The 26,664-nt window shown below is 42.3% G+C and overlaps 1 protein-coding gene across 1 annotated transcript in view; it reads right to left on the reverse strand.

Annotated features, from left to right (window-relative positions):
• Positions 1–9,409: 9,409 nt before the first annotated feature.
• The window catches only part of SEMA3E (semaphorin 3E), a 221,889-nt gene continuing 204,634 nt past the window's right edge, over positions 9,410–26,664 (reverse strand). Inside the window, exons 14-17 of the mRNA XM_048836506.2 lie at positions 25,741–25,907; positions 17,232–17,299; positions 14,948–15,087; positions 9,410–13,427 (exon numbers count right to left, since the gene is read on the reverse strand). Coding sequence (XP_048692463.1) covers positions 12,975–13,427; positions 14,948–15,087; positions 17,232–17,299; positions 25,741–25,907 — 828 coding nt within the window. The 3' untranslated portion in view covers positions 9,410–12,974. The remainder of the gene's footprint in view (positions 13,428–14,947; positions 15,088–17,231; positions 17,300–25,740; positions 25,908–26,664) is intronic.

The following is a 26,664-nucleotide window of genomic DNA, read 5'->3' on the forward strand; positions in this document are numbered from 1 at the left end:
TGCAAATTACATTATATATATATATATATATATATATATATATATATATATATACCTAAATTTTCAAAATGACTAGAAACTTTGGTGCCCAGACTAAGAAGCCTAGGGTCTGCTTAGTCTGCGCTCACTGCTGCCTACTTTATGGTCTCAGAGCACAGCAACCGGTGATGGCAATTTCCTGTGAGTCAAGCATGACTCATAGAGCTTAGATGACCACTCTGCTCTTGTAGAAGCAGTGATAACAGAGTGATAGATCACTCACAGCTCATTTGGCTCTGCCTGACTCAGACTTGAGCTAAGAGCATTCAGAGAAGCTGGAAATTTCAGATGCATGTAACTGAAAGCACCCCTGTATTCAAACTCTACACATTATTGTAATAATCTTTGTACAAAACATGCCTCGTGAGGTATCATTTGAAAACTAATTACTCGCTGGTTGATAATATCATGATAAAATGTAGGTAGCAATTGTACCAACTCTGCACTGGGCCAATAGGGATGGTCCAGTCACCATGGTCCCAGTTAAAAGGGGGGGGGCTACAGGCAGGAGCATTGCGCAGAGCCCCCCCACCATCCCAGACTGCTTCTGGGAGTGGCACAATGTCAAAGCAGGCAGGCAGGGAGCCTGCCTTAGCCCTGCTGCGCCACTGACCGGGAGCCACCCATGGTAAGTGCCGCCCAGCTGGAGCCTGCACCCCTCACCCCTTCCCACACCCCATCTCCCTGCCCCAGCCCTGAGCTCCCTCCTGCACCCAAACTCCCTCCCAGAGCTCACACCCTTCACCCCCTCCTGCACCCCAACCCCGCACCCCAGGCTCAGCCCGGAGCCCGCTCCAGCACTCTGAACCCTTCAGCCCCAGCCCAGAGCCTGTACCCACTCCCACACCTGAACCCCCTGCCCCAGCCTAGTTAAAGTGAGTGAGGCTGGGGGAGAGCAAGTGACAGAGGGAGAGGGGGCAAAATGGGGGGGCAAAGGGGTGGGGCAGAGCCTTGCAGAAGGGGGAGAGCAGAGGGCAGGGCAAGGCTGTTTGGGTTTGTGTGATTAGACAGTTGGCAACCGTACCGGACAGGAAGCCACAGCAGCAGCCTGGGCCAAAACTGAGCATGAAGCGAGCTAAACTCCAATCCCTACTATGGGCCAGGCTGGGCCATCCAGCCAGTGCCATGGGTGAGATACTCCCTCTCGCTTGCTGGCCCCCCAATTCCCCAATGAGCTGCTGAATTAGCCGAATGCCATGTTTTTTCAAGATGTACTTTGGCCTCCCTGCTGTTGGAAAGATCACTGTAGTTGGCTAATTTCATGATTTTTGTGAAATTGTGATTTACACAGGGCCTCAACCATGAGACCATCCTTTCTTTTTCCTTCAAACTTCTGCCTCATGCAGTTCACACCTTCTAATTTCTGCAACAAATGAAGCCGAGGCCTACAAACAGTCTATTTCACTATACAACCCTGATTCCTCCTCAGAGCTAGTTTATCCTTTGCACTGAATAAAGCAGAGGTCCTATGGAAAAAATAGGTTGTGATCATGTAATTTAAGACTATCGTAATCCATATTCATAAAATAGCAAAATTAAGGCTGCACAGGCCACCTGAATTCTGGTATTTTCTAACTTCTGGAGTGCAACTGACTTTGCAATCTTAATAGTGGTCTGTTAATGTAGTTTTCTGTGTTTAATAATATATTGCTTGTTTTATACTGTTACGGCATGGCAGTGGCTTTTCATAGGATTAGTTTTGTAGTGTTGATCGATGGTGGCTTTAATAAGCTTTGGTTTTTCTTTCTGAAATGTGAGTTTTTCTTTGGTTTTTTTTTATAGACATTGGTAGCAAATCCATTGTTTTAATAGGTGTCTAGGCTGGTGGGCAGATTTCACCAGCCAGGGAAGGGAAGCAAAACTTTAACAATTAGCCCTTTTTAATTAAGGCGTTTCCTCAGGGCTTGTTTTTCATCCACAAAACAAAAGCAAATCACCCATAAAAACCCTAAGCAGTAATCACAAGAGATTCTACCTATTTCAGCCAGCCAGGAACTGAGAGGACACACGGACACACCTTTCTCCTCCGCTCCCCAGATTCCTTTTATTCTCTGCTCCAAGCTACCATATGACCAACTTGGACCTGTTAACTCTTTACTGGCTGCAGCACCATTACTTTATTACAAGTTGATACATAAGGAGCAAAGGAAGCTGCTCCGTCACCATCTACTCTAAAGGGGAGGAGGGACAGTGTAAGGAGCACTAACACAGGCAGGGCTACCAGTTATCCCAACAGTTTAGTTTGAATGTTGTGACAGACTTTGCATTATGATTAGAGGTGGTCAAATTACTTTCATCAAACTTTTTTCAGTAAAGAATGGCTTTTTCCACTGAATTTTCACAGATTATTTTTGATTCAATCCTGGAGCTGTGACCTGGTGCACAGGGTCACAGTGATGCTCAGGTTTGGCCTATCCACCTGTCAAGGTTCCTTCCCCACTCTGAACTCTAGGGTACAGATGAGGGGAACTGCATGAAAGACCCCCTAAGCTTATTCTTACCAGCTTAGCTTAAAAACTTCCTCAAGGTACAAACTTTGCCTTGGCCTTGAACCCTATGCTGCCACTACCAAGCATGTTAAACATAGATCAGGGAAAGAGCCCACTTGTAGACATCTTCCTCCCAAGCCCTATACCCCCTTTCCTGGGGAAGGCTTGATAAAAATCCTCACCAATTTGCATAGGTGAGCACAGACCCAAACCCTTGAATCTTAAGAACAATGAAAAATCAATCAGGTTCTCAAAAGAAGACTTTTAATTAAAGTAAAAGTAAAAGAATCACCTCTGTAAAATAAGGATGGTAAATACCTTACAAGGTAATCAGATTCAAAGCATAGAGAATCCCTCTAGGCAAAACCTTAAGTTACAAAAAGACACAAAAACAGGAATATACACTCCATTCAGCACAGCTATTTTACCAGCCATTTAAACTAAAGGAAATCTAATGCATTTCTAGCTAGATTACTTACTAACTTAAGGAGTTATGAACAGCATTCCTGATCTGTTCCTGGCAAAAGCATCCCACAGACAGACCCTTTGTTCCCCTCCCCCCTTCCAGCTTTGAAAGTATCTTGTCTCCTCATTGGTCATTTTGGTCAGGTGCCAGTGAGGTTATCCTAGCTTCTTAATGCTTTACAGGTGAAAGGGTTTTGCCTCTGGCCAGGAGGGATATTATAGTTCTGCACACAGAAAGGTGGTTACCCTTCCCTTTATATGTATGACACCACCCATCTGTAGATTGAGACGGGCCAAATTTGTTCTGCGTTGTGACCAAACGCGCCCCCTTTCAACACTCCCACTACAAAAATTGTTCCAGTGCACCTGGCCTGAAGCGCTCCTTACATTTTAACATGAGGCCAGTATATAAATGTGTAAATAAGGCTTACATTGGGCTTTCATAAAATGGTTTTCTGAATCTTCAGTATAGCAGACAAGCTTCTTGACCCACCTATTCCCAGATGCAAAACCCTTTTCCATTTCCCTAATGAGACTTGGTCATGTACCAGTTAGACCTCCCAGGCCAGCCCAACAACTGCTAGATATTTCCACTCCACTACATAAACTACAAATATTAATATAGTGTGCCTGAGGTGTCATAGGGCCTACTTTGTACAGTGCCTCACAGAACCCAATGCTGGTCCCACATATGGGGACCAAACGGGTATGGATTCCCCACTGTTTTGCACCCCATGAAATCATGTAGATCTCTGCAAAGTGGATGTAATACACTGCCATTCTGTATTGGTAGCATAGTACACCTATGCACAGAAACACATGATTGCAAAGCAGAGGAGAATCATGCCCAGATCATCTGGTATCACAAAGTAGCTAGTACATATGATGAGTGCAAAATGTTGATGGTTAAAAAACTATTTATAGAGTTTTGGAAAAGAAAATGAAATGATGCAGAAAAGGAAAATCCATGCAATAGATGCATTTTCAAATATAATAAAGGGGGGGAATTTAGTTCTAGGCTAACACAGCACTTTGGAATTCATGCTCTGAGGCTCCCACAAGAGCTGGGTGCACGCCTTGCTGAAGTAGGTGATCAGAACCCTGGGCTCATTGTCTGCAATGTGTACCCAATACCACACATACAAAATTAGACATGTATTAGTTATTATGAGCAGGTAGGACATATGGTGCTCATGCACTGAGCAGCATTAATGCTTCTGTAGTACAAGATCATAAATATCTCAAAGAATTAAACTGCATTTCAGAAATGAAACTCAAAAGAAGTTAGGCAGTAAATGAATTCTTCCCCATATCGGGATTTTTGAATTTTTTCAAGAGATGCCTAAAAGACAACCATTCTATGCCCAGAAATCCAGTTAAATACAAAATGGTGTATTAATGTATTCTGTTATCATGTGGTGTATTTTAAAAAGGGACAAGGCTTAGATCTATGATTTAGCCTTGATAATCCCCAACATCGGCTTTTCTGGAACTGGTTCACAGTTTGAGTTTGTGTAAAAGTACATTTTCAGCCACCTTGCTGCTTATATTTAATCAAATGCAGATATGTCTCTAAGAATATTAAGCTCTGTAGTGTACTAAAGGATTGTTTCAGGTTGCTAGTACTTTACCCCTGATCTGAAGAAGAGTTAGTAGGCTGTGCTAAGAAGCAAAGGCCCCAGTCTGTTTCAAGGTAGCGTGTGTGTGTGTTTTCCCCTTAATGTTATTTTTAAATACAATCCCTTCAAATAACTGACTTTATACTAGAAATGAAGGGAATCTAGGAATTCTGCAACTGCTAGAAAAAAACCCTCATTAGACTAGTAAGACATTTTGGGGTATTAAAATACTAAAGGTGGGACATGCAAAAAACAAAACAAAAAACTCAAACCCAAAAATATAAAAACACCTAGGGTGAATTCCTGGCCCATTTCAAGCCAATGGGAGCTTTGTCATTGACTTTCATGGGGCCAGGATTTCATTCTTAGGTTCCAAAATAGAGATTTGTTTTGATGGTACAGTTAAGAGCTACAAATTGTTAATATAGATGGAATTGTAGAAGACTATGAACCTAAAGGTAGTATAGTAATGCAAATCCCAGAAGGCAGCCACTGGGGGGCATAGAGCCTAGTATAAGTACTGCATGATGCTGTGGTCTGGGAGTCCATGTAATTGGCACTAACTGGTCCATTCAAAAGTATATCCATAGAGACCTCCATTATGGGTTGTCACCAGAGATTTAACCCAGGACCTCCAGTACTAAAAGCATGAGTCAGCACCATCTGAGTTTATAGCTGTAGCAGATTTATGAGCTCTGTGGATGAGACACTAGAAAAGTAGCATGTAATATACACTGGACAGTGGGTTACATATATATAATGGCCAATCAGCCTCCAGTAATGGGAGGAAACTGAGGATAACACCATGGGCATAGAAAACTCAGACAGTTGTTAATTTACATGCCATAAAATGCGTTGGCTGAACAGACTAACCATCTCAATGTTGGCACAAGAACCAAACACATAAACAGAGCAGGGCTAAGTTTAGATCTCAGTTGTCTATTTAAGAAGAACTTTTAGTACTGGAGTGTGTGTTCCATTCCATGGGAGATGGTGAGTCTGCAGGATATCACAGAGGGGTCAGCTAGCCTAGATCAAAAGGCCACCTGTTATGAATTACAGTAATTCTTTTTAAGGCTGTGATTCTGTCACGGAGGTTGCTGGAAAATCCTCTGTTGCATGGATCCTCCCCACTACAGAAGGTTGTTGAGCGGTTTTACAACCTTCTTCCTGGGCATTACCAGTTACCTGGGCTGGAAATGGAGCTGCCCCTTCCTGCCCCTCTCTAAATGCTGACTGTTATAGGTAGTGAAACCGTCACCTCCTATTATAAGAACATGAGCATAAAGAGGATTTGTTTCAGTTTTTACAGCACTCAGGCGATATACCAGAAAACAGCGCAATGGCTCAGAGATCAGCCTCCCATTCTTCACAATGCTACGATCCACACCAGTGTCTGTTATTGTGTGTTTTCAGCACATTCATGTAGGCAGACAGCCAACTCTCAGCTTGAAAGCATCAGGAGTTTGTGTCAACAGGAGTGAAAACAGAGACATCGGGCCGCTGCTTTTGCAGTCCATGGTGAAATGCTATTGATTTTAAATTGAGCAGGCCCTGGCTCACTTGCCACACTTCTCCTGATGAGGTGAAAGTCCCTCATACACCAAAAGAAAACCCCCTGCACGCCAAACTTCACTGCCAGACACAAAGTCTGTCACTAATCAGACCTGAAGCCAGTTTACTGTCTGTGTAACCTGAGCAGACTTCACTGCCCGGATTATAAGAGAGTTCAGTTCTAGTTTGCACATAAAATAACTGTCATCTATGGGTATAGCACAGGGAAGGGTACATTCACGCACTCTCTTTTTTTATGCTGGATAAACGAGGAAGCTCTTTGGGGGGCAGCATGTGGGGAGGGAGTCTGAGTGGGGGGGACTAGTATAGAGGCTCTGCAATCCCAAAACAAGTTAAGCTTCTCTGAAATTGAAAGATCCCCTGGCGTATAAGACATCTGCTGGCCAAGTGGTGCAATCGGCTCCACTTTTATTTCTCTCTCAGCATGCTCTCTAGCATGCAAATCTCCATTGAACTCAGTGAGGCTCTGTAGTAAGGAGTTCACATGTCCTCGCAACAAATCAGCCAGAGACCTCTTCTGAGTGCAATCACCAATGCCTTTTAGATACAGTGTCAGCTCCCACCACCTTCTATTTACAGACCGTGACCAAGAAGCAACCTGGACAACAGCTAGCTTCTCCGGCCAGCAGGGCTGCACAGCCCTTAGCTCCTCTCTTGCTGTTGTTTGTTGCTGCTACCCCTCCATTTACTGCCTTCCTATCAGCCCTATATAGCCCCCGGCTAATGAGGCCTGCAGGTGTGTCTCTTCTATCCAATTAGGTGTGGCATACTCAGCCAGCTGCAATCAATGCTTCTTAGCTGGAGCTGGGCTAACAGAGGGCTGGCTCAGGACCTCATGGCAAGCACCCTGTTACAGGATCCCTGTAGGTAAAAGGGAGCCCTGCTTGCAATACTAGTGCCTACTAGGGCCTTAAATCACTGGCCTTTAAGGTCCCAATCCTGCAGCTGGGTTCATGTTGGCTGACCTCTGCACCCATGAACAGCCCCACTGACTTTAGAGACCTCTGAGCACAAGGCAATAGCGGGTTAATGTTCTGTACATCCTTGTATAACAGAGTGTTTTGCAATCTAAGCTATAGTATTATACTCTGCATTGGTCTGGAGGGGCAATAATGTCTTTGCAGGCCAGACTGCAACAGTGGTCTGTCTGGACACCAGGGTTTGTGGGTGTGGGTTTAGTTGGAGGACTGGGGCCTGAGACACTATGAAACACTGATTAACTCCTTGTTTTAAATAATGATAGCTGGTAGTATTCGTACTTGATGCATCATGAGCCTGTCAGACGTTCCAGTTTTGCAACATTACAGTATTATTCAGGCAAAGTATTTCATCAAAGGAAAAAAAATCACTTAAAAAACAAGACTTGCCAATCACAGCTTGATTTGCACCAACTACTGGTGGTAAATGAACAGGAATCCTCCCTCTGGCTCTTTAAAATCTCGAAAGTAAACAGCAGTTTGGTGAACAGAAATGGACTCACAGGGGTGATGGGAATAACAAACATCCTGCTAGGTCACAAATGTAAAAAAGCTCACTTACAGTGCCTCTTATCTGGACAGGGCAGCTTTGAAGAGTATGTGTAACTTCTGGACCTAGAGACATGAGGCGGCATAAATAATGCCAACTTCACTGCTCTTGAGTTGAATGAGGATATTCATGGATTTGTTTTTCCCCAAAGGAAACGGGTTCACTACTTTTTCAAGGACAGAAAATTGATTTTTTTTCTCCAAAATAATACTAATAAAAATACAGCTCCCCCAGTATATTAATTACGCTGGAAGATAATCTGTGTGGCATTTCAAAATGACTCATCTGTTCAACCAAATGAAGGTCCACACATTTCTATGTATGTGTGTGTGTTGTTTCTTTCACAAATTTGGACTACATAAAAGAGACATTTCTTTACTACAGAAAAGTTAGGGAGTCTTAAGGCCTATGTTGAGGTATACCAGACAGAGGTCCCATATATGCCCGCAAGGGCTGCGGGGGGGAGATACCAGTGAAAGGAGGACACTCAGGCCTAAGAATAGTAAACTACACTTTATTGAAGGAAGGAAGGAAGGAAGGAAGAACTTGTGCTCCAATCTGCACGGGGAGCCCCTAGGATGCGTGGAGGGGCTGCAGGGGACTCTGGCCGTTCGGGACAGCTGACCAGGCAGGACTCCGCTGGGGGGGAGTCCTCTGCGGCACTATAATCTCCGCGCTTATCTCGGGATTACATGGGGTCAATAGCTGGTTACATTCTTATATGTATGATTTATGTTTATTACATAAACTAACTTGTTTACAGGCAAAAATATGCTGAGCTATGCTACAATGTCTTTTGGCAGGGTCTGTCGGACAAAGTTCATTGAAACAGCCTGCATCCTCCGCTTACATCCAGTCACATACGCAGTCCACCACTTAGCTCCTCGCCAATCTTCTGCACCCTTGCCCCTTCACCATAACAAAAAGTTTTAGAGCAATAATAATAATTATTATTTGTATTGGAGTGGTGCCTTGAAGCCCTAAGATCAGGGCCACATCATACTAGGAGCTGTACATACATATAGCGGGAGACAGCTCCTGTCCCAAAGAGATTACTCTCTAAGTGCCTCTTGCAACAAACTGCCGGACCAGGGGCTAAGATGACAAGAGAGAAAACCAGCAGGAGGGGAAACAGAGACACAGAGCTGTGAAGTGACCTGTCAAGGTAACACAGTAGGTCAGCGTCAGAGCCCAGGCCTACTGAGTCCTCACGGCTTGAACATACTAGCGCTTACTTTGGTATAACTTAATTTGCTCAGGAGGGTGGAAAAGCCACCCCTCTCCCCCGAGCGATGTAAATTACACCAACCTAAGCGCCGGTGTGGACAGTGCTATGTCGGCGGGAGACACTCTCTTGCCAACACAGCTACCGCCGCTCGGGGAGCTGGAGTAATTAGGCCAAAGGGAGAGCTCTCTTCAGTCAGCATAGAGCATCTTCACTAGCAGCACTACAGCGGCACAGCGATAGCAATTCTAGTGTAGACGAGCCCTCTAGTTCCTTGTCCACTAACTCATGTTACCTCTCAGTGAACGGCTACAGATTATAATCCTCCCGTCTTTTGTTTACGAAATTCTGCCCTCAGAAATGTGCGATCCACACTAGAAATTGATGGGAGATAATATATCCACTGGGTGATCAGTGAAAATAAATACTGCTCCACATACTCCGAAATAAATAACAGGAAGCCATACAGATTATATCACCCAAATATTGTACTGTACTTCATGATATAATTAAGCCACTTCATGCACATACAAAATACATCAAATCCATAATGAAAAGATACACACAATGCCACCCCGTATATACACAAAGAAGCATTTTAAATAACATTGCCTACTATAAAAGCACCTCTGTGCAGAAAAATGCATATCTGACTCAAATGCACTATTGTCACACTTGCTCTTCTTCTGCAGTCGTCATAATAATTTTAAAGGTGATCTTATGTTTAACCAAGTTTTAGGAGTTGTTACAGTCACTACTAATGATGAAGGTTGAAAGATCCTCAAACTGGCCCTGAACAAGCTAAGAATTTAAGATGATTCTCAACATTTAACTAACATTGGGAAAGGAAACTATCAAAAATATATTGTGTTGAAACACAAATTCTGGTTTGTGGATCACCTGGTTTCCATCTATAATCTCAGAGAATTATATATACACATAATTGAGTTAGTTTCCTCAGAGTGACAGAGAATCTGTTATTTCTGTCACTATGAGGTACTGTATCTGGCATAAGCCTTTAGCACTGAGATGGCTGACAACAAATTAATGAAAATGCCAACATCACCCTTAAAGGGCTGTAGATTCTATGGATACCCCAGTAGTGGAGCAAACATGTTCTATGATGATTCAGTTTAGACCAAGACTTGGGGAGATGTGGTGTCACTGGACAGGCTGTGTTTAGTTCTTCTGAGAGCTAGAGAGCTTGGGATAACTCCAAAGGCTGTTCAAGTCCAGTGGCCTGAATAAAGAACCCCCATTATATTCCTATAACACAAATGTATCTCTGCCGTGACAGACACCATGCATCTTCCCCAACCCCCAATCTATGAATTGCTTGAGATTATTTTTCACTTGGAAGACCCGAATGCCCTTATGTCCAGTAATACCTGGGGTGAGGAGGAGGGAATTTATATTTCCTTCTAGCCTAGGGGATCTCTCCTATTAGTATTTTTCATTTCTTTACTCACTACTCTTAAATGTCGAGCAACCTACTACCAGCCTGCTGCTGGAGAACTTCAGTGGGGTTCTAATAATTTACCCCGAGGGGGAGTCAGATGGTATGTGTATGCCAGTCAGATTTTGCTGAGCTAATTAAGAGGAGGTAAGTAATAGGTAGGGATGCCTATGGGTATATATGTTCTCCTCCCCTACTTTGTAGACTTCAGTGCTAAACCTGTAGCAATATATATGATCCTAACTGGAGTAAGGCCTCTTCAGGCCCAAACTGGCATTGCTGAAGGAGTTCATCTGATGCTTCCTGCACTGGGTGTTCACACCATACACAGCATCAGCAAAAGGGTGTGGCTACAAGATGTTCCCTCTCCCAAAGCAGCTGTACATAACGTTCTCTGCTTCTCATGGTCAAGGGAGCAGAAAGCTCTGATCTCCTCATTGCCTTTGCCACTGGATCACTGAGCCAGCCCCTCTAGCTATGTGCCATGCAAACTCTTAGATAAACTACAGCCTACTTAAAATAACTAGAAGCTAGAGAGGTTTATCTATCTGTGTGATTGATACAATATGAAATCCTGCTTCTCCTTTTGCTTCTGTTGACTGGCAAGTTGCAAACAGCATCCCTCTGAGTACCAAGACACTCTCTGCTCCGAGCAAATGATGCTTTTGAAGAGATAAGATCCAAGTTGAGCTCACTCCAATGCTAGCTTAGACTCTGATCCCAGCAACTGCCTTCTCTCAGACACACTGTTTTGTTTGTTCAACATACAGTGTGTCTTAGAGACACTGGAGTGCACAGCAATAACCTCCATTCCAGTGTTAGGTTCATAACAGGACTGCTAGGTTAATAACAAATCTGTGTGCCCCAGAACGTTAATCCCAGACACCGTTTCTTGATTAAAAGTTGAAGGTGGAATGAGAGTTGTATATGAACCTGTTAAGTGGAACATCCCTGAAATATATGTTTGGTTACCTCAAAATTATGAGACAGCCCAATTTTACAGACTTGGGGCTATTCATTACGGTTGGGGTCATGCACTGACTGAAGCAGTTGATTTATCTAGTGGCGCCACACAATTGGGATGTAATCATTCACACACTAGAACCCATCTCAGCCGACGGGAAAGGATCCTGCAGAACTCACACTCAGCTAGAGTTTTCCAACTGTGCTATTTGTGATTCATATTTTTATATCACAACAGTAGCGCTTTTTATTTCCAATTTTTTTTTAGTTCTAATTCACATGTTCACATCCGAGTTCTCCTGTGACTCTTTGCGCTAAAATGTGCTACACTTTTAAGAAAAATATGAAAATCAAAAATAAAATGAAAGCTTTGTATTTTTTTTCAGTGATACTCTGAAAATTCTAGGTGGTAAGTGATTTCTTATTCTTTTGATCCCACATCCCTAGAATTCACAAGTTCAGCAAAATAGCTGTGCTAAGAAGAGATTCCGTATCAGGTAAATCCGACCATGTGACTATACAAATAAAGTTGTTTTCACGATCTGCCTCTTTCACCAGTATTTGCTGCACCAAAAGCATATTACATTGAATACCTTAATATGTTGCTTATTTCTTTAAACTCTATTCCCCAGTACAAGTAATTTCTAACCCTGTGTTTGAAATAGTTGAGATTTCAGCACATGCAGTAGAAAGGCTGTGGCACTAACAGCTAGGCTGCAAATCAGGAGACTGTGGATAACACTCAAGTATATAAATTTCTGGAGAAAACGTAACACCAATGTGAGGAAATGTTCTCTTTTGCCACAAGAGGGCATTCTTATAAATCTTATATCTACTGAGCCAACAGTCCATTACTATAACCATGATTTACACTCTCACTAACCTATTACTCCAAGGTTTTACAGAAAGTTACACTGAAGAACTTCATTCTGTTTTTGTTCTCCGCATGCATTTGACTTACATCAAGTTACAAGGCAGTACTATTTAGTTGTGATAGTAGTACACTGTGCTTCATAAATTACTGGTAAAGACAAGCAATGATGGGAAGTAAATAAGATTCCTCTTCAACATCTTTAGAAATAAGAGTACACCACACTAACAAAACTTGTGGCTCTTACGAATACAAGCAAACAGGCCACAAGTGAAAGCTAAGATCTTGCAATGTGCAGCTTTTAGAAGCAATAGGACATTTGTGAAACCAAAGGAAATTATACATCAAATTTTTCTTCTGCTTGTCAATGCTTAACTATATGAGTTTACTTTAAAATTTCCTTAATATGCAAGAATATACAGCAGAAGCATGCTGCACATGGGAAATTGACTAAAGCACAATGATTGTCATGTTCTCCTTAAATGGAAAACTCTGAATGCAATGACCTATTTAGAAACAGCTATTAAGTAGATTTTTTTTTAAATTACCTCTAGACAGTCATCATGAGTATAAGCTATAACTTAACAGAACACTTTTCTGTTTTCAGTCCCATTATTTTATATATATATATATATATATATATATATATAAAACCTGTGTCAGTTACCAAACCCAAGACTGATTTCTCCCTATTCCTTAGGTCCAAATAAAAATTCTCCCAAAAATAATGGATCCATTTTGTCCATCAAGAGCCAACTACATTCCTGGGGTGGCGGTAATGCTCCGGCCTAATGCGTGCCTTCTTCTCTTGTGGGTTGGCGTACTTCCACTTGGACGGGGACATTTTCAGCTTTTTCCTCCTCTTATCCGTGCACCACACCTTTTCGCAATACTCCTCGACCCTCTGGAAGTTGCTGTACCCTATTAGCTGCAGAAATTCCTTGTACCACGGCTTCGATCCCTGAGGAATGCTGCTCTGCACTGGGCATGGCATTTTGTGAGGTATGTCCTCCTCATAGTCTTTGTTGAACATTTCATCTATACGCTCCTCCTCCACTACCTCCAGCGTGATTTTTCTGACTGTATGAACAATGCTGTGTTCCACAGTCTGACAAAAATAGGTCCCGGCATCCAGCCTGTGCAGCCTTAAGAATAAGAGGCCAAGGTCCATTTTGACAATTCTGTCATCTGTCTTCACCTGAGAAATGAGCCAATGACACTGTATTATCAATGCAGTCACAGTAAGTACAAGATTAGTACTGCATTAGAAACAGCAGTGCAATCATTTTTAAATGTACTGTAGGGACTTGGCTACAAATTCAGCAGTGAGTATTTACAGGACATAAATCTAAGATGCTGTAACATGCCTTTTCCAAGCACATACAGGGTTACGTTTATTGCAGGAGGGAGGAGGTTATGTGGTGACAGTGCTGGCATAGGACATTAGGAACCTGGGTTCAATTTACTGGCCCGCTATAGGCCTTTTGTGTGAGAACTGGCAAGTCACTTCGTCTCTCTGTGCCTCGTTTCCCTCTGGGAAAAATGGCACTTCCCTACACTACAGAGGTCTCGTGAGGATCAATACACTGAAAATTTTAACAGGGACCGTATAAGTAACTAAGATCGATAGCACTGATCACAACCTGTAAGGCCGATATCTGATGGTGGAATAAAGTTTTAAACTAGTATACAAAAGAATAATAAGAACTAATAGTTGGAAGTTGAAGCTAGACAATTCAAACTGGAAATAAGGTGCAAATTGATAACAGTGATAGACAGTCGTCATTGGAATCATTTGCAAAGGGATGTGGTAGATTCTCCATTACTCTGAAATTTTAAAAGAAGATTGAAACGGACTCATGGGTGGTGCGTATAAGAAGCTGAGGGAGGCTAAGACTCTCCAAAAAAGGCTGGTCATGCAGGAGGGCAAATGCTGTGGATGTGGCATGGGTCACCTCCCTTTGGAAGCATGCTGGCCCACCACCTTCGGAGTGCTGGAGGCAAAGGTCCCCAGAAGCGTGCGGGAGGGAGTCACTGTTACCCCAACTATTCTCTGCCCCAGGGCCCCGCTCCCACTCGGCCTCTTCCCTGAAGCCTACCCCACCCCCTGCTCGCTCCTCTCTGGCATGGAGAGGAGCGAGTGGCCAGTGGGCGGGGGAGGACCTTGGGGGGAGAGGAGCAAGCTGTGGGTGGGTGGGGGACCTTGGGGGAAGAAGCGGAGAGGAGTGAGCGAGCGGGCAGGTGGGTGGGCCTCAGCAGAAGAGGCAAAGAGGAGACGTGGGTGGGGGGGCCTTAGGGGAGGAGGTGAAGAGGAGTGGGGGGGGGGCTCAAGGGAGGAGATGGGGCCTCGGGGGGTGGGGCGACTGTCTGGGGACTGGTGGTCCCTCCATTTCTAGGGAGCTTCTGGCATGTGCATATAAGTCTCCCCAAATGAAAGACTTGCGAGCCACTGGTGGATGCACTTCTAAAACCTATTCTCTCATTCGACAAACTGGTATTGATGCAGGAATCACTGAGTAAAATGCCGTGGCCTGTTTATGCAGGAAGTCAGACTAGATAATCATAGTGTTCCCAACTGCCCTTAAAAATCTATGAATCTTTGTAAATTCCACCAACTGGTACCAGCTGTTTCACTGACGGCTCATTTACCTGTAAGATCCCTAATATGACCGACCCTTTTTATAAACATGGTATAACTAGAATTATATGGGAAATTACCTCCTCCTTCCTGGCTTCGTGGGCTCGCTGCACAAACCAGATCACTTTCGCTTGTAAAGTTCTGGGGGTACACTCCAGAAGAGTGCTGTTGTACTCTATTCCATATACTATCCGTTCTTCAGTCTTCTCCAGGGCTTCTCCTGTGAAGGAAAGTAAGATTCTTATTTATTTGCCAGTTGTGTAACTAAAATAAATGCTACCCTTTTCGTTAAGCACGTTTCCTTTGGGCTTTTTAAGGACTCCTTTGATGTTCACCTTTAGAATGGAATTTGACCCATAGCCCTCCAGGTAGTGATTGAAATTTTGTACCTACTAATGGCCTTATCCTGGGAACTGTGGAGCACCCTCTGCTCCCACTCTCTCGAGGAGGAATGGAAGGCCTGGCTCACCTCAGGATCTCACAGGATCCAGCCCTAAGGTGAAGTAGCCTACCAAAGTACTGCATGTCAGGTGGTTGTGATTGTGCATGTGTCTGTAGGGCTTGACCCTGCAAAGTGCTAAGCACTCTGGCATCCATCCAGCAAAGTACATATGCACGTGTTTAATTTTAAGTCAATGACACCAATAAGACTACTTACATGCTTGACAGCAAGCATGGGATAAATTATTTTGCAGGATTGGGATCAGATTTCTTAGTATGTTACATGATCAAACGCTCAAAACCTATGAACATCTAAACTGTTTTGTATGGCGTGCCCAGAATTTGTACAGCTTAGAGCTGGTTGGGAATTTTTTGATGATAGGCTTTTTTTTCTTTTTAACTAAAAATGTTGATTCATCGAAACCAAACTGTCCACGAAACCAGGTCAGGTTTGATTAATTTTCTGTCAAGGAAAAAGATCACAATTGTCAAAATGTTTCATTTCAACATTTTCAAAACAAAAAATTCTGGTTCAAAGCAATGTTGTGTTTCAAAATACAGGCTAATTAGACTGTAAGAAAGTTTGGGGGTGTGGGGCGAGAGATCAAAATCAAAACAAAACATTCCAAAATTATCAAAACAAACTGTTTCAATTGATCCAAAATACAAAAGAAAAACACAATTTTTCAGACTGCAAGTATTTTTGAGATGTCAATTTTTTTCTTTACTTCAAGATAAGAAAACATTTTGAACTCGCAAAAATATTCATGGGATGGAAAAACCATTCCCAGGTCAGCTCTACAGCAGATCTCTACAACACATGCACAGAAAGTACAAGTGTATAGCTTTGCCATCCAAATGTTACTAAAACTTTCATTTGAATGTGACTAACCAAGAGTCAGTTGCAGGCTCCTATGTATAACAAAATCCATGGTGGAACAGACAAAGGAGGTGCTATAGTGGAACAGGGCAGCAGTCTTTCTAGTTCATTTCCTTATACCACTATGAGAGGAGTGGAGTATAGGGCGATTATTTTCCTGATACCAACTCATGATCAGTTTCTGGTCCAGAAGCCTGGGAATTAATAACCATTATGATTTCTCTCTCTCTCTTTATTTACATTTGCTGTGCTCTATTGTGAGGTTCCTAGTGTAGTTCTCAATCAAATCTACAATCTTCATTGCATGCAGTTTTGCAGTTAAGCGTCACAGTGGGCCATAGATGTCCTTTATTTTTTTCCAGCAGAAATACATTAAGCTATCCTGCTGAAAATGGATGGTATGAAATGTCCAAGGGCAAACTTAACAAATATTTCATCTTTGAAATATTTCCCTTTCAAATTCTAATTCATCCTGCGGAAAAATACATTTCAGCAAAAAATTCTCTGGAGAAACATCTGTCACAGAGAACCCCCTGATCTTTGATTCTTTTTCTTTAGATTTATTGGGCCTAATCTGGCGAGAATCTCAGCACACCCTGGCAGCTGCTACCTATCTACGTTTTTACACTGCCCACAGTAGCAGTAGTTGAAATTAATGGGATGTGAGAGCACTGAGCATGTTGCATGATTTGAGCTGCGGTTCAGAAGAGCATTTAAGCATGCATGCAAGTCCATCCCTATTTAGGACAGCACTTTAGCATGCTCTTAAGTCTCATTGAATCCAATGGGACTTAAGCACAGTACATGGTTAAGCACCATCTTGAATAGGAAAGCTTTCCTGCTTTGGGATCTTGGTCCTTACAGTGTGCTTCTAATGTCAAGGGTGTAAATCAGGAGTAATTCCACTGAAATCATGAGAGTTATATCAGTATAAAAACTGTGTAACTGAGGTCAGACTCAGCCCTTGATGTTTCTCCTGTGTAAAAGCCATACTGTTTGCTCTAGGCATTCACTAGCATTCTGCTGCACTGTGTGTGGATTACCAATGAACTGCTGGCCAAAGCACTGCTGAGCTGCATTTCCATGTCGAACGTCTTGTCTGCGGAAACGTCTGGGGGAAAAAAATGGAATTGTTTTAAGAAATATGCTTAACTTGTGGACTGTTGACCTTTTACACAAAAGTTGGAATCATTAGAAATTCAGGGAACTAGATCTTCCTGCTGAAATATTGGCCAGCACTATCACTGTGTGGAGTTAAGTTCATACACCAGTATTGTTTTCCTCCACTTAAACTGAAGGTGCTCAGATGCCTGCAGGAGGAGACTTTCTGTAGAAATCTGATGTGTCTAAAAGAAAGTCTCAGACATGTACATTTGACTCAATCCATAGATACTGAAACCAGATACTTTGGACCAATACGGCGCTAGTTTAGGGGAAAGGAGACCGGGGCAGCTGTAAGCTTTCTTTGTGTTCACCATTCTGGTCCCTGGCAAAATCTGGAGCAGCATGAAAGCTGCTGTATCTTGTAAACATTCTCTTCCTTTAACTATGCCCTGTATCCCAGAGCCCTAGAGACCCTGTGATAGAAGCTGTTATAGCATCTCAACAGTAACTGGGTATTCCCATAGGCAGGGGAATTCCTAAGTGGTTGAATTTACTGGCTGCAAGGTTGCTTTGAACTGTTACGCATGCGCGTGCGCACACACACACACACACACACACGACAATATTTAGCAGAAAAGTTGTTTTGAGTCTTTCACAGTTTACAGTCTGTGTGGAGGGGTATTTTTATTAGCTCTCTTATAACTCCTTTCATCTGAGGAACTTAAAATACTCTACAAACATCACTTTAGCCTCCCAATGCTCCTACGTAATTGGTATTATAATTCCCATTTTACCAAAGGGGAAACTGAGGCACAGGAGGTGACTTGCCCTAGGCTATCTATTGAGTCACTGGCAGAGCTGAGACAAGAACCCAGGAATTCTGGCTCCAACCACTGTAGACAATACTCTCTCAGTTTTTGAAAACAAGGTATTTACAAAACTATGGAAAATAAATGCAAATGCCTAACTCTCCGATGGATACCAACAAGAAGGATGTTATTATTTTAAACATTTTGTTCTCTGACCATAACGATAAATAAGATTAAAGCTAGTTGCTAAGAAAGAAAGTATCAGGAAGCTGAGTTTACCACCTTGTCAGATGCAGAATTTTGAGTCCTAAAATTTATAGTTGGAACTCAGGATAATTTTCCTATGGTTGCATAAAGAACAATTATACAGAACTATCAGTCTTGCATCTGCAAGGCTGAACAGCTGATTAAAAGGAACAGACAACATGGCGAACCTCCTAGAGCACAATTATTTTCGTATTCATGTGTGTACCTACTCTATACAATGTATAGCAGAAATAAGCCAAACCTAATGACTTTTTTCTTATTTAAATAATATCAGTAATTAACACAGTTCTTCCTGCCACCAGGACACAGGGGACCAAATCCTCAGTGGGTGTAAATCAGCACAGCTGCACTGACTTCATTAGAGCTCGACTGCTATACACCAGCTGAGGAGCTGGCCAATGGAATACCATACGTGTTGAATTTTTAAGCTGAGGATGGGGAGGTGTTAGGGAAGTTGCTTTATGATGATGGTAGGTAGGAGTTCTGATCCTATCATCACACATGGAGGAACCTGCTCTTGGTAGGTCTCAGAATTATATGGGGCAGATCAACTATTGTTCCAGGCTCTCTGCGGACTCCTGGAAGACATCTCACCGCTAATTATGCTGGGTTTATATTTTCAAGTTTTTCTTCACAGTCATGAGGACTAGAACCTTACGTTGTTTTTATTAAATGAAATCTGGAATTTTGTCATAATCATGTGACCTTTTTTATCTTGCCATGGTGGTTCTTACTTGGACATTAAGATGGCAGCTGCGCCTCTCGATACCCACAATTAAGAGTCTGAGAAGGGTGAATAAAGTATCCTCTAGCAAGGCATATTTAGGACTCCGGGCAGCAGGGGGCATTTTTAAGGACTTGGATTCTCTAGTCCTAGGTGTGAATACATGAAGTGTTTCAGACATTGGCCTTGACTGTAAACTCTGTTATGAGCTCCATCAGTCTTTTCTGAGGCCTCTTTTTGGGTGAATAGGATATCAGAAGACATGAATTGTGCTCTGGCTCATGATAATCAGTGCATGGGCTAATGGCTAATGAAAGTCATGACCCTGCAGCACTTTCCTCTATTCGCTGCCCCATTCAAGAGGCAAATCCATCTGTTTGGTGACATTTTGCTATTGTGAGTGACAGCTGTGGTAAGAGAAGCCTGACTGAAAGGCTAGGACAATGGTTCAGAAAAAATATGAACATGTTAAAACAAGAATAATTTGAAACTGATGAAATAAAACACTTGTTTTAGTTCATCAGACCAATTGTTACAACATAAGAACATAAGAATGGCCACACTGGGTCAGACCAATCATCCATCTACCCCAGTATCTTGTCTTCTGATGGTGACAAATGTGAGATGCTTCAAAGGAAATGAACAGAACAGGGCAATCATCAAGTGATCCATCCTGTCATCCAGTCACAGCATTTGACAGTCAGAGGCTTAGGGACACTCAAAGCATGGGGTTGCATCCCTGACCATCTTGGCTCATAGCCATTGATGGATCTATCCTCCATGAACTTACCTAATTCTTTTTTGAATTACAGTTTTGGCCTTCACAATATCCCTGTCAATGAGTTCCACAGGTTGACTATGCGTTGTGTGAAGAAGTACTTCCTTTTGTTTGTTTTAACCTGAGGCCTATTCATTTCATTGGGTGACCCTGGTTCTTGTGTTATGTGGAAGAGTAAATAACATTTCACTATTCACTTTCTCCACACCATTCATGATTTTGTAGACTTCTGGCATATCCCTCCTTAGATGCCTCCTTTCCAAGCTGAATAGTCCCTGTATTTCCTCATGTGGAAGCTGTTCCACAGCAGTAATAATTTTAATTACCCTTCTCTGCACCTTTTCCAATTATAATATATCTTTTTTGAGATGGGGCAACCAGAACTGCACACAGGATTGAAGGTGTAGGTATACCATGGATTTATACAGTGGCATTTTGATATTTTCTGTCTTATTATCTATCCATTTCCTCGTGGTTCCAAACATTCTGTTAGCTTTTTTGATGGCCATTGCACACTGAGCAGATGTTTTCAGAAAACTATCCATGATGACTCCAAAGTCTCTTTCTTGAGTGGTAACAGCTACTTTAGAACCCATCATTTTGTATGTATAACTGGGATTATGTTTCCAATGTGCATTAATCTGAATTTATCAACAATGAATTTTGTGGCCCAGTCCCCTAGTTTTGTGGTATCCCTATGTAACTCTTTGCAGTCTACTTTGGACTTAACTATCTTGAGTAATTTTGCATCATCTGCAAACTTTGCCACCTCACTGCTTACCTCTTTTTCCAGATCATTTATGAATATGTTGAACAACAGTGGTCCCAGTATAAATCCCTCGGGACATCACTATTTAGCTTTCCATTGTGAAAACTGAGCATTTATTCCTACTCTTTGTTTGCTGTCTTTTTACCAATTATTGATCCATGAGAAGATCTCCCCTTTTATCCCATGACTGCTTAGTTTGCTTAAGAGCCTTTGGTGATGGACCTTGTCAAAAGCTGTCTGAAAGTCCAAGTACACTATCCATGGGATAACCCTTGTCCACATGCTTGTTGACCTCTTCAAAGAATTCTAATAGATTGGTGAGGCATGATTTCCCTTTACAAAAGTTGTGTTGACCCTTTCCCAACAAATCATGTTCTTCTATGTGTTTGATAATTATGTTCTTTACTATAGTTTCAACCAATTTGCCTGGTATTGAAATTAGGCTTACTGGCCTGTAATTGCCAGGATCACCTCTGGAGCCTTTTTTAAAAATTGGCATTTGGTAGCTATTCTCCGGCCATCTGGTACAGAAGCTGTTTTAAGTAATAGGTGACTGAGACAGGGCACTCTCCTCTCGGCAGTGCCTTCTGTCAGCTGGGTGTGGTGCTGCATCCTTTTCTCGTCCTGGAACTCCTGTATGTTATTGGCCTCATTAGGTGGGTCTTCAGTAGCTCAGTCCTCTGGCCAAGTCACATTGTTGTAAAATGGATAAACTGCTTCTTGGGCATTCAAGTCCAAAATGAATATGAAGTAAAGTCATTCAATTCCCTGGCTCAAGATGGACTCAGCCTCTCCTTCCTGAGGATGCCTTCTCTCTTCTGCCCCTTTTGGGCTCCTTTTAAGTTCAGACCTCTGCTCTCGCTTCTATAGGAAACTTATCCCCTTCTTCAGGATTAGTAAAGAGTCCCACCAGAACTGTAAGTCTATCCTCACCAGGGTCTTCAGTCATGTCTCTGGGTACCTTTAAATCCCTTTTATTGGACTTTTATACTAGTCATATCCCATTTTTGGGGCTTAAGCCACTCCAGCATTGGCTGGTGGGGGGACCTGGACCTGCCCACTACTCTGGGTCCCAGCCCAGGGACCTCATATACAGCAGCCCCATACTGCTTCCTTCACTTTCATGCTGTTATTCCCTGGGCCTTTTCCCACATAGCCCCCTTCTCTTCACCCTGACCTCATGACTGAAGTTCTCAAATCCTCTTCCTTCTCACTTCATGCAAGTCCCACCAGAGCCCTTCTTCTGATTCTCTTCTTGATTGTCTGTGACCAATAACAAATACTGTTCCTTGCCCCTCTGGTCCCAGCCAGGACCTGACTTGCTCAGGCCTTGAAACTCCTTTTATATAAGCCTGCTGCATGCCGATTGGCTGCTTCCCTTAAGCCTTTCTAGTCTAGCCTGGAACACCCAGGCAGTGTGGTACGACCATGAGGCCTCCAGCAGGGGGCCTCAAAAGGCTTGGTACACACCGTCATAATTACATACCATAGTTAGTAATTCTTCAATTTCATATTTGAATTCCTTCAGAACTCTTGGGTGAATACCATCTAGTCCTCATGACTTATTACTGTTTAATTTTTCAATTTGTTCCAAAACCTCCTTTACAGACATCTCAATCTGGGACAGTTCCTTAGATTTGTCACCTAAAAAGAATGGTTCAGGTGTGGGAATCTCCCTCACATCCTTTGGGCCGGCCTAATTATACTCTTATACTTGACATCCCAGAGTTTATGCTCTTTTCTATTTTCCTCAGTTGGATTTTACTTCCAATTTTTAAAGGATGCCTTGGGTATACATTTAATTTGAGCCCCTATTATCGTGTTTTTAAAAAGTGTCCCTGCAGCTTGCAGGCATTTCACTCTTGTGACTGTTCCTTTTAATTTCCATTTAACTAGCTTCCTCATTTTTTTGTTGTTTCCCCTTTCTGAAGTTAAATATACTGTGGTGGGCTTCTTTGGTGTCCTTTTCACCCACCACCACAAGGATGTTAAATTTAAGTATATTATGGTTACTATGACTGAGGAGGTCAGCTATAATCACCTCTTGGACCAGATCCTTTGCTCTGTTTAGGACTAAATCAAGAATCGCCTTTCCCCTCGTGGGTTCCAGGACTAGCTGCTCTAAGAAGCAGACATTAATGGTGTCTAGAAATTTTATTTGTACATCCTGTCCTGAAGTGACATGTACCCAGTCAATATGGGGATAGTTGAAATCCCCCATTATTACTGAGATTTTTTATTTTTATAGCCTGTCTAATCTCCCTGAGCATTTCACAATCACCATCACCATCCTGGTCATGGAATTTATATCCATAGAGATTACATTGTACAGTTTGATTCATGTAAGATTGTTACAAATTTGACTCCATGTTTTCTTTCACATATAGTGCCACTCCCCCATCAGCATGATCTATTCTGTCATTACTATATATTTTGTACCCTTGAGTGTCATCATTCCACCAAGTTTCTGTGATTACTATTATAGCAATATCCTTCTTTACCAGCCACTCATGTTCACTCATTTTAGTTTTTAATACCATGTTGACTTTGGGGTTAGCATTTAGGTCCTTATTCTACAAGTCACTTAAACATCAATTTAACTTTAAACATATGTTTAATCCCATTTTAGGACTTAAATACATGCTTACAGTTAATCGCATGCTTAAGTGTTTTCTATAGGCATAGACTTACACATGTGCTTAAAAACAACAATGCACTCTAGTACAATGTTGAATTGGAGTTACCATGTAGTTATCATGGTTGTGGGATTAGAAACCAGGCCCTTTAGCTCTATAAACCTGGCTGAGTGCCTTTGTCACCAAACAATGCCTATGGTCATTCTTTCTTTATAACACTGAGGTCTGCTGAATTAGCAGGCTGCACTCTCTTCTAGTGCTGATAGCACCGGAGCTCCAAGAACAGAAGTACTGAGCAGCCAGAACAACCTGGCAGCAGTAACAACATTCTTTAGCAACATACTTAACAACATGTAGTAGCCTGCAGGTTTTCTATTTCATGTTTGTCTAAACACACTTCATGCCTTACACTCATTAAGTTTTAAAAGAGGGGTGGAATTAACTACCCAGACGTATTTCTGCTTGAGTTTGCACTATTAATTATGACTGATTTTAAGATTCCAAACCCAACCCAAATATATGGTGTTCACTTCCATTCAATCAGGGTCAAATTCAAGCTGCTAGGCTAGCATTAGGACCAAATCAAGGAAGGGGAGTGCTGCATGAAAATGGCAGAGAGAGGCATGATGTCATTGGGGCTGCCAGAAACAAACACAATCATTCCACATGTGTAAGGGCATGAGTGTTTACTGATGTTTTTTGCTGTGCCTTTGGTTACTCCCTAAGGCAGCCCTCCACCCACAAGGCAGGGGGAAGTTGGAGAACAGAGACATGGCTAACCCTAACTCAAACACACATCTTCAGGGGTGCTGAGTGCTGAGCTGGTCAACATCTCTGCACGATTCCAGAATGCAGGCAGCCACCACAGACCTGCATCTTACCCAGAAGCGTTGAAAGGTGGTGGTGGTGCAGGGTGAAGGGCTCCATACTCTCTACCGAGACCTACTTTTTCCAGCAGCCCAGTCTCTCCACCCTGAACCAGCTGGATAGTGAAGCAAAGTTGTTACTATCTGTTCAGTGACCTCCCACATGTGAAGTAAGTTTGTGGTCTCAAGTCCAGTTAATAGTGGACATCACAAAGCCTCCATTACCATAGCTAGCACTTAACAGCAGTGAATGGAGAGACTGAACTACTCTCTCGTCTCCAGAGACAGACCCTCCAGAATCTTGTTGAGGTGCATTAGCAAGACAGCATGAGGCTATCTGCACCACACAGTTCCTAGTTAAATAGATTAATCAGGAATCTCCAGGGCATTTACGTGATTAGATGAGTATCTAATTTGCAATATAATTATGATCATCCAATTCCTGCTTATACAGTAGGGAACAATGCTCACTGGCCCAGAATATAACGGATGATGTATGTGTTCTATCAATACTTTCCAGGACTGTATCAATCTGAGCCAGATTCTTCTCGTTTTAGGCAAGTGCGTGGTCTCCATTGGGACTGCTTCCATGAGTTATGCAAGGAGGATCTGATACAATGTGTAGACATGTCATGGAATTCCTACTTAGCTTAACTTGGATCTTGCAAAGACAGAATGCTCTGATAGGTTCTTTCTTTAGCTGAATCTTTTATGGCTATGAGGTATTCTATCCAAAAGACTGCGCTATCCAATTCTCTTCCCATACCTTTTCAAAAATCACAGAAGCATTCATTTTGCCTAGCAATAGTTAGCAATGGGTTTGAGACTACCAAGCTTCCAGAGTCATGGGAGGACAAGCATGAGGTATCGTGGATGAAGAAAAACCATAGGCCTGTGTTTTGTTTTGTTTTTAAGAGAGCACTGGTGGATTTGGAGAGATCATGAACTGTGTCATCCTCACTGTTTTTTCAGCAGCCTCTCAGTACAAAAGGAACACATCTTTGCATTAATTCAAAGTAACCCTGTTGAAAATGGCCAAATTGTAGTTCTAATAAATATGAGCATGTTTTTGCAGAAGTAGCAATTAAAAGTAAATCAAGGAAAGGACTGTATCATAAATAATATGCCCTTTTGCTGACTTATGTAATAATCATTACAATATATTGATAGAGAGCTAGGCACTGTTTGAATATGTCTTACAATGATATTTGGCTGTTAATATATTTGCTTTCTTTCTTTCTTTCTTTTTATAGGCTGTTGCATTATATAGTTCACCATCAAATACAATCCAAATAAATTATTGCACATTGTAGAGAATGAAGTCGTGTCTTCAAGCTGTAGCATTGGGAACATCAGACATTTGTTTAACACTCAGTGTGTCTAGCTCCTAAGAAGTGTGTGCACTTAACATCTGTGCATGTCAGCATGTTCATTTATCCTTCTGTATTCCCTAAGGCTGGGTTAATAAATCATTAGCTAAAGTATATCATTGTTCAGTTATTTATACGAGGGGGAGAAAGGAAACCATTTCTGTTGCAATAGGAACTCTTTAAATAATTATTATGCAAAGAGGATTTTGTAGCAAAATACAGTTCTCACCTCTTTGCCTGCATTCCTGTGGGATAGTATCTAGAACAGGATATCCCATCCCAAGCACAGTAAGGATCTCTTGCTAGGCAGCAGTCAGTGCAGGCTGTGCCATACATGTCACACTGATGGAACTTCACTTGTGCTACGGCAGACTCAGATCCAACATACAGTTGTTGCTGTAGAAAATGTAGCACACACTGTTATGGACAGAGCATCTACTAGGAAAAGACGAGGTCATTTGCCACTTGAACTTTAGAAAATGCCAGCTTTACAGTTGCCCATGCACGCTTAATTCCCTTCTGCCCTCTTGGAGAGCTACCCTGTGCACTGTATGAGGCAGGTCATATAATTGTATGTGGTCATATAATTAAAGGACGCACATAATGCATATGCAGAAAAGGGCCGAATTAAGATTGCACAGGCAAGCTCAATTCTGGCATTTCCTAACTTTTGAGTGCTTGACTTTGAAAGTGCTTGACCTTAACATTCTTTTAATGTAGTTTTTCTGGATGTAATTTTCTAAGTGTTTAAAAAAGCAAACTGAAAAAACAGAAATTCCATCATGTGGAACCATAATAATCCCCTTTGTGGGTTATCAGCAGGATGTGGACCTATAGAGACCCAGCACAGAGCTCTGGCACTCGAGCCAATTGAAAAACTGGCAGCAGATTTACGCTGTTATTATCTCTGTGGGCCAGCACAAGATGGGGATGAGACAAACTTTGCCAGAGGGTTTCACAGCTGTTTGAGAGACAGCAAAGGAACGCTGAGAGTCCGGACTCCTGGGTTCAATTCTAGGCTCCGTAGGGGAGTGTGTTCTAGAGGTTATAAACCCTTCTCTCTCTCTCCTCACTATACCTGTCTAACTCTGTTTCTACCCACTTCCTCCCTCTTCAGTTCCTGCTCCTATCCCCCCACTCCACTCCATTCCCC

Source organism: Caretta caretta, chromosome 1 (assembly GCF_965140235.1).
Source record: "Caretta caretta isolate rCarCar2 chromosome 1, rCarCar1.hap1, whole genome shotgun sequence".
Lineage (NCBI taxonomy): Eukaryota > Metazoa > Chordata > Testudines > Cheloniidae > Caretta > Caretta caretta.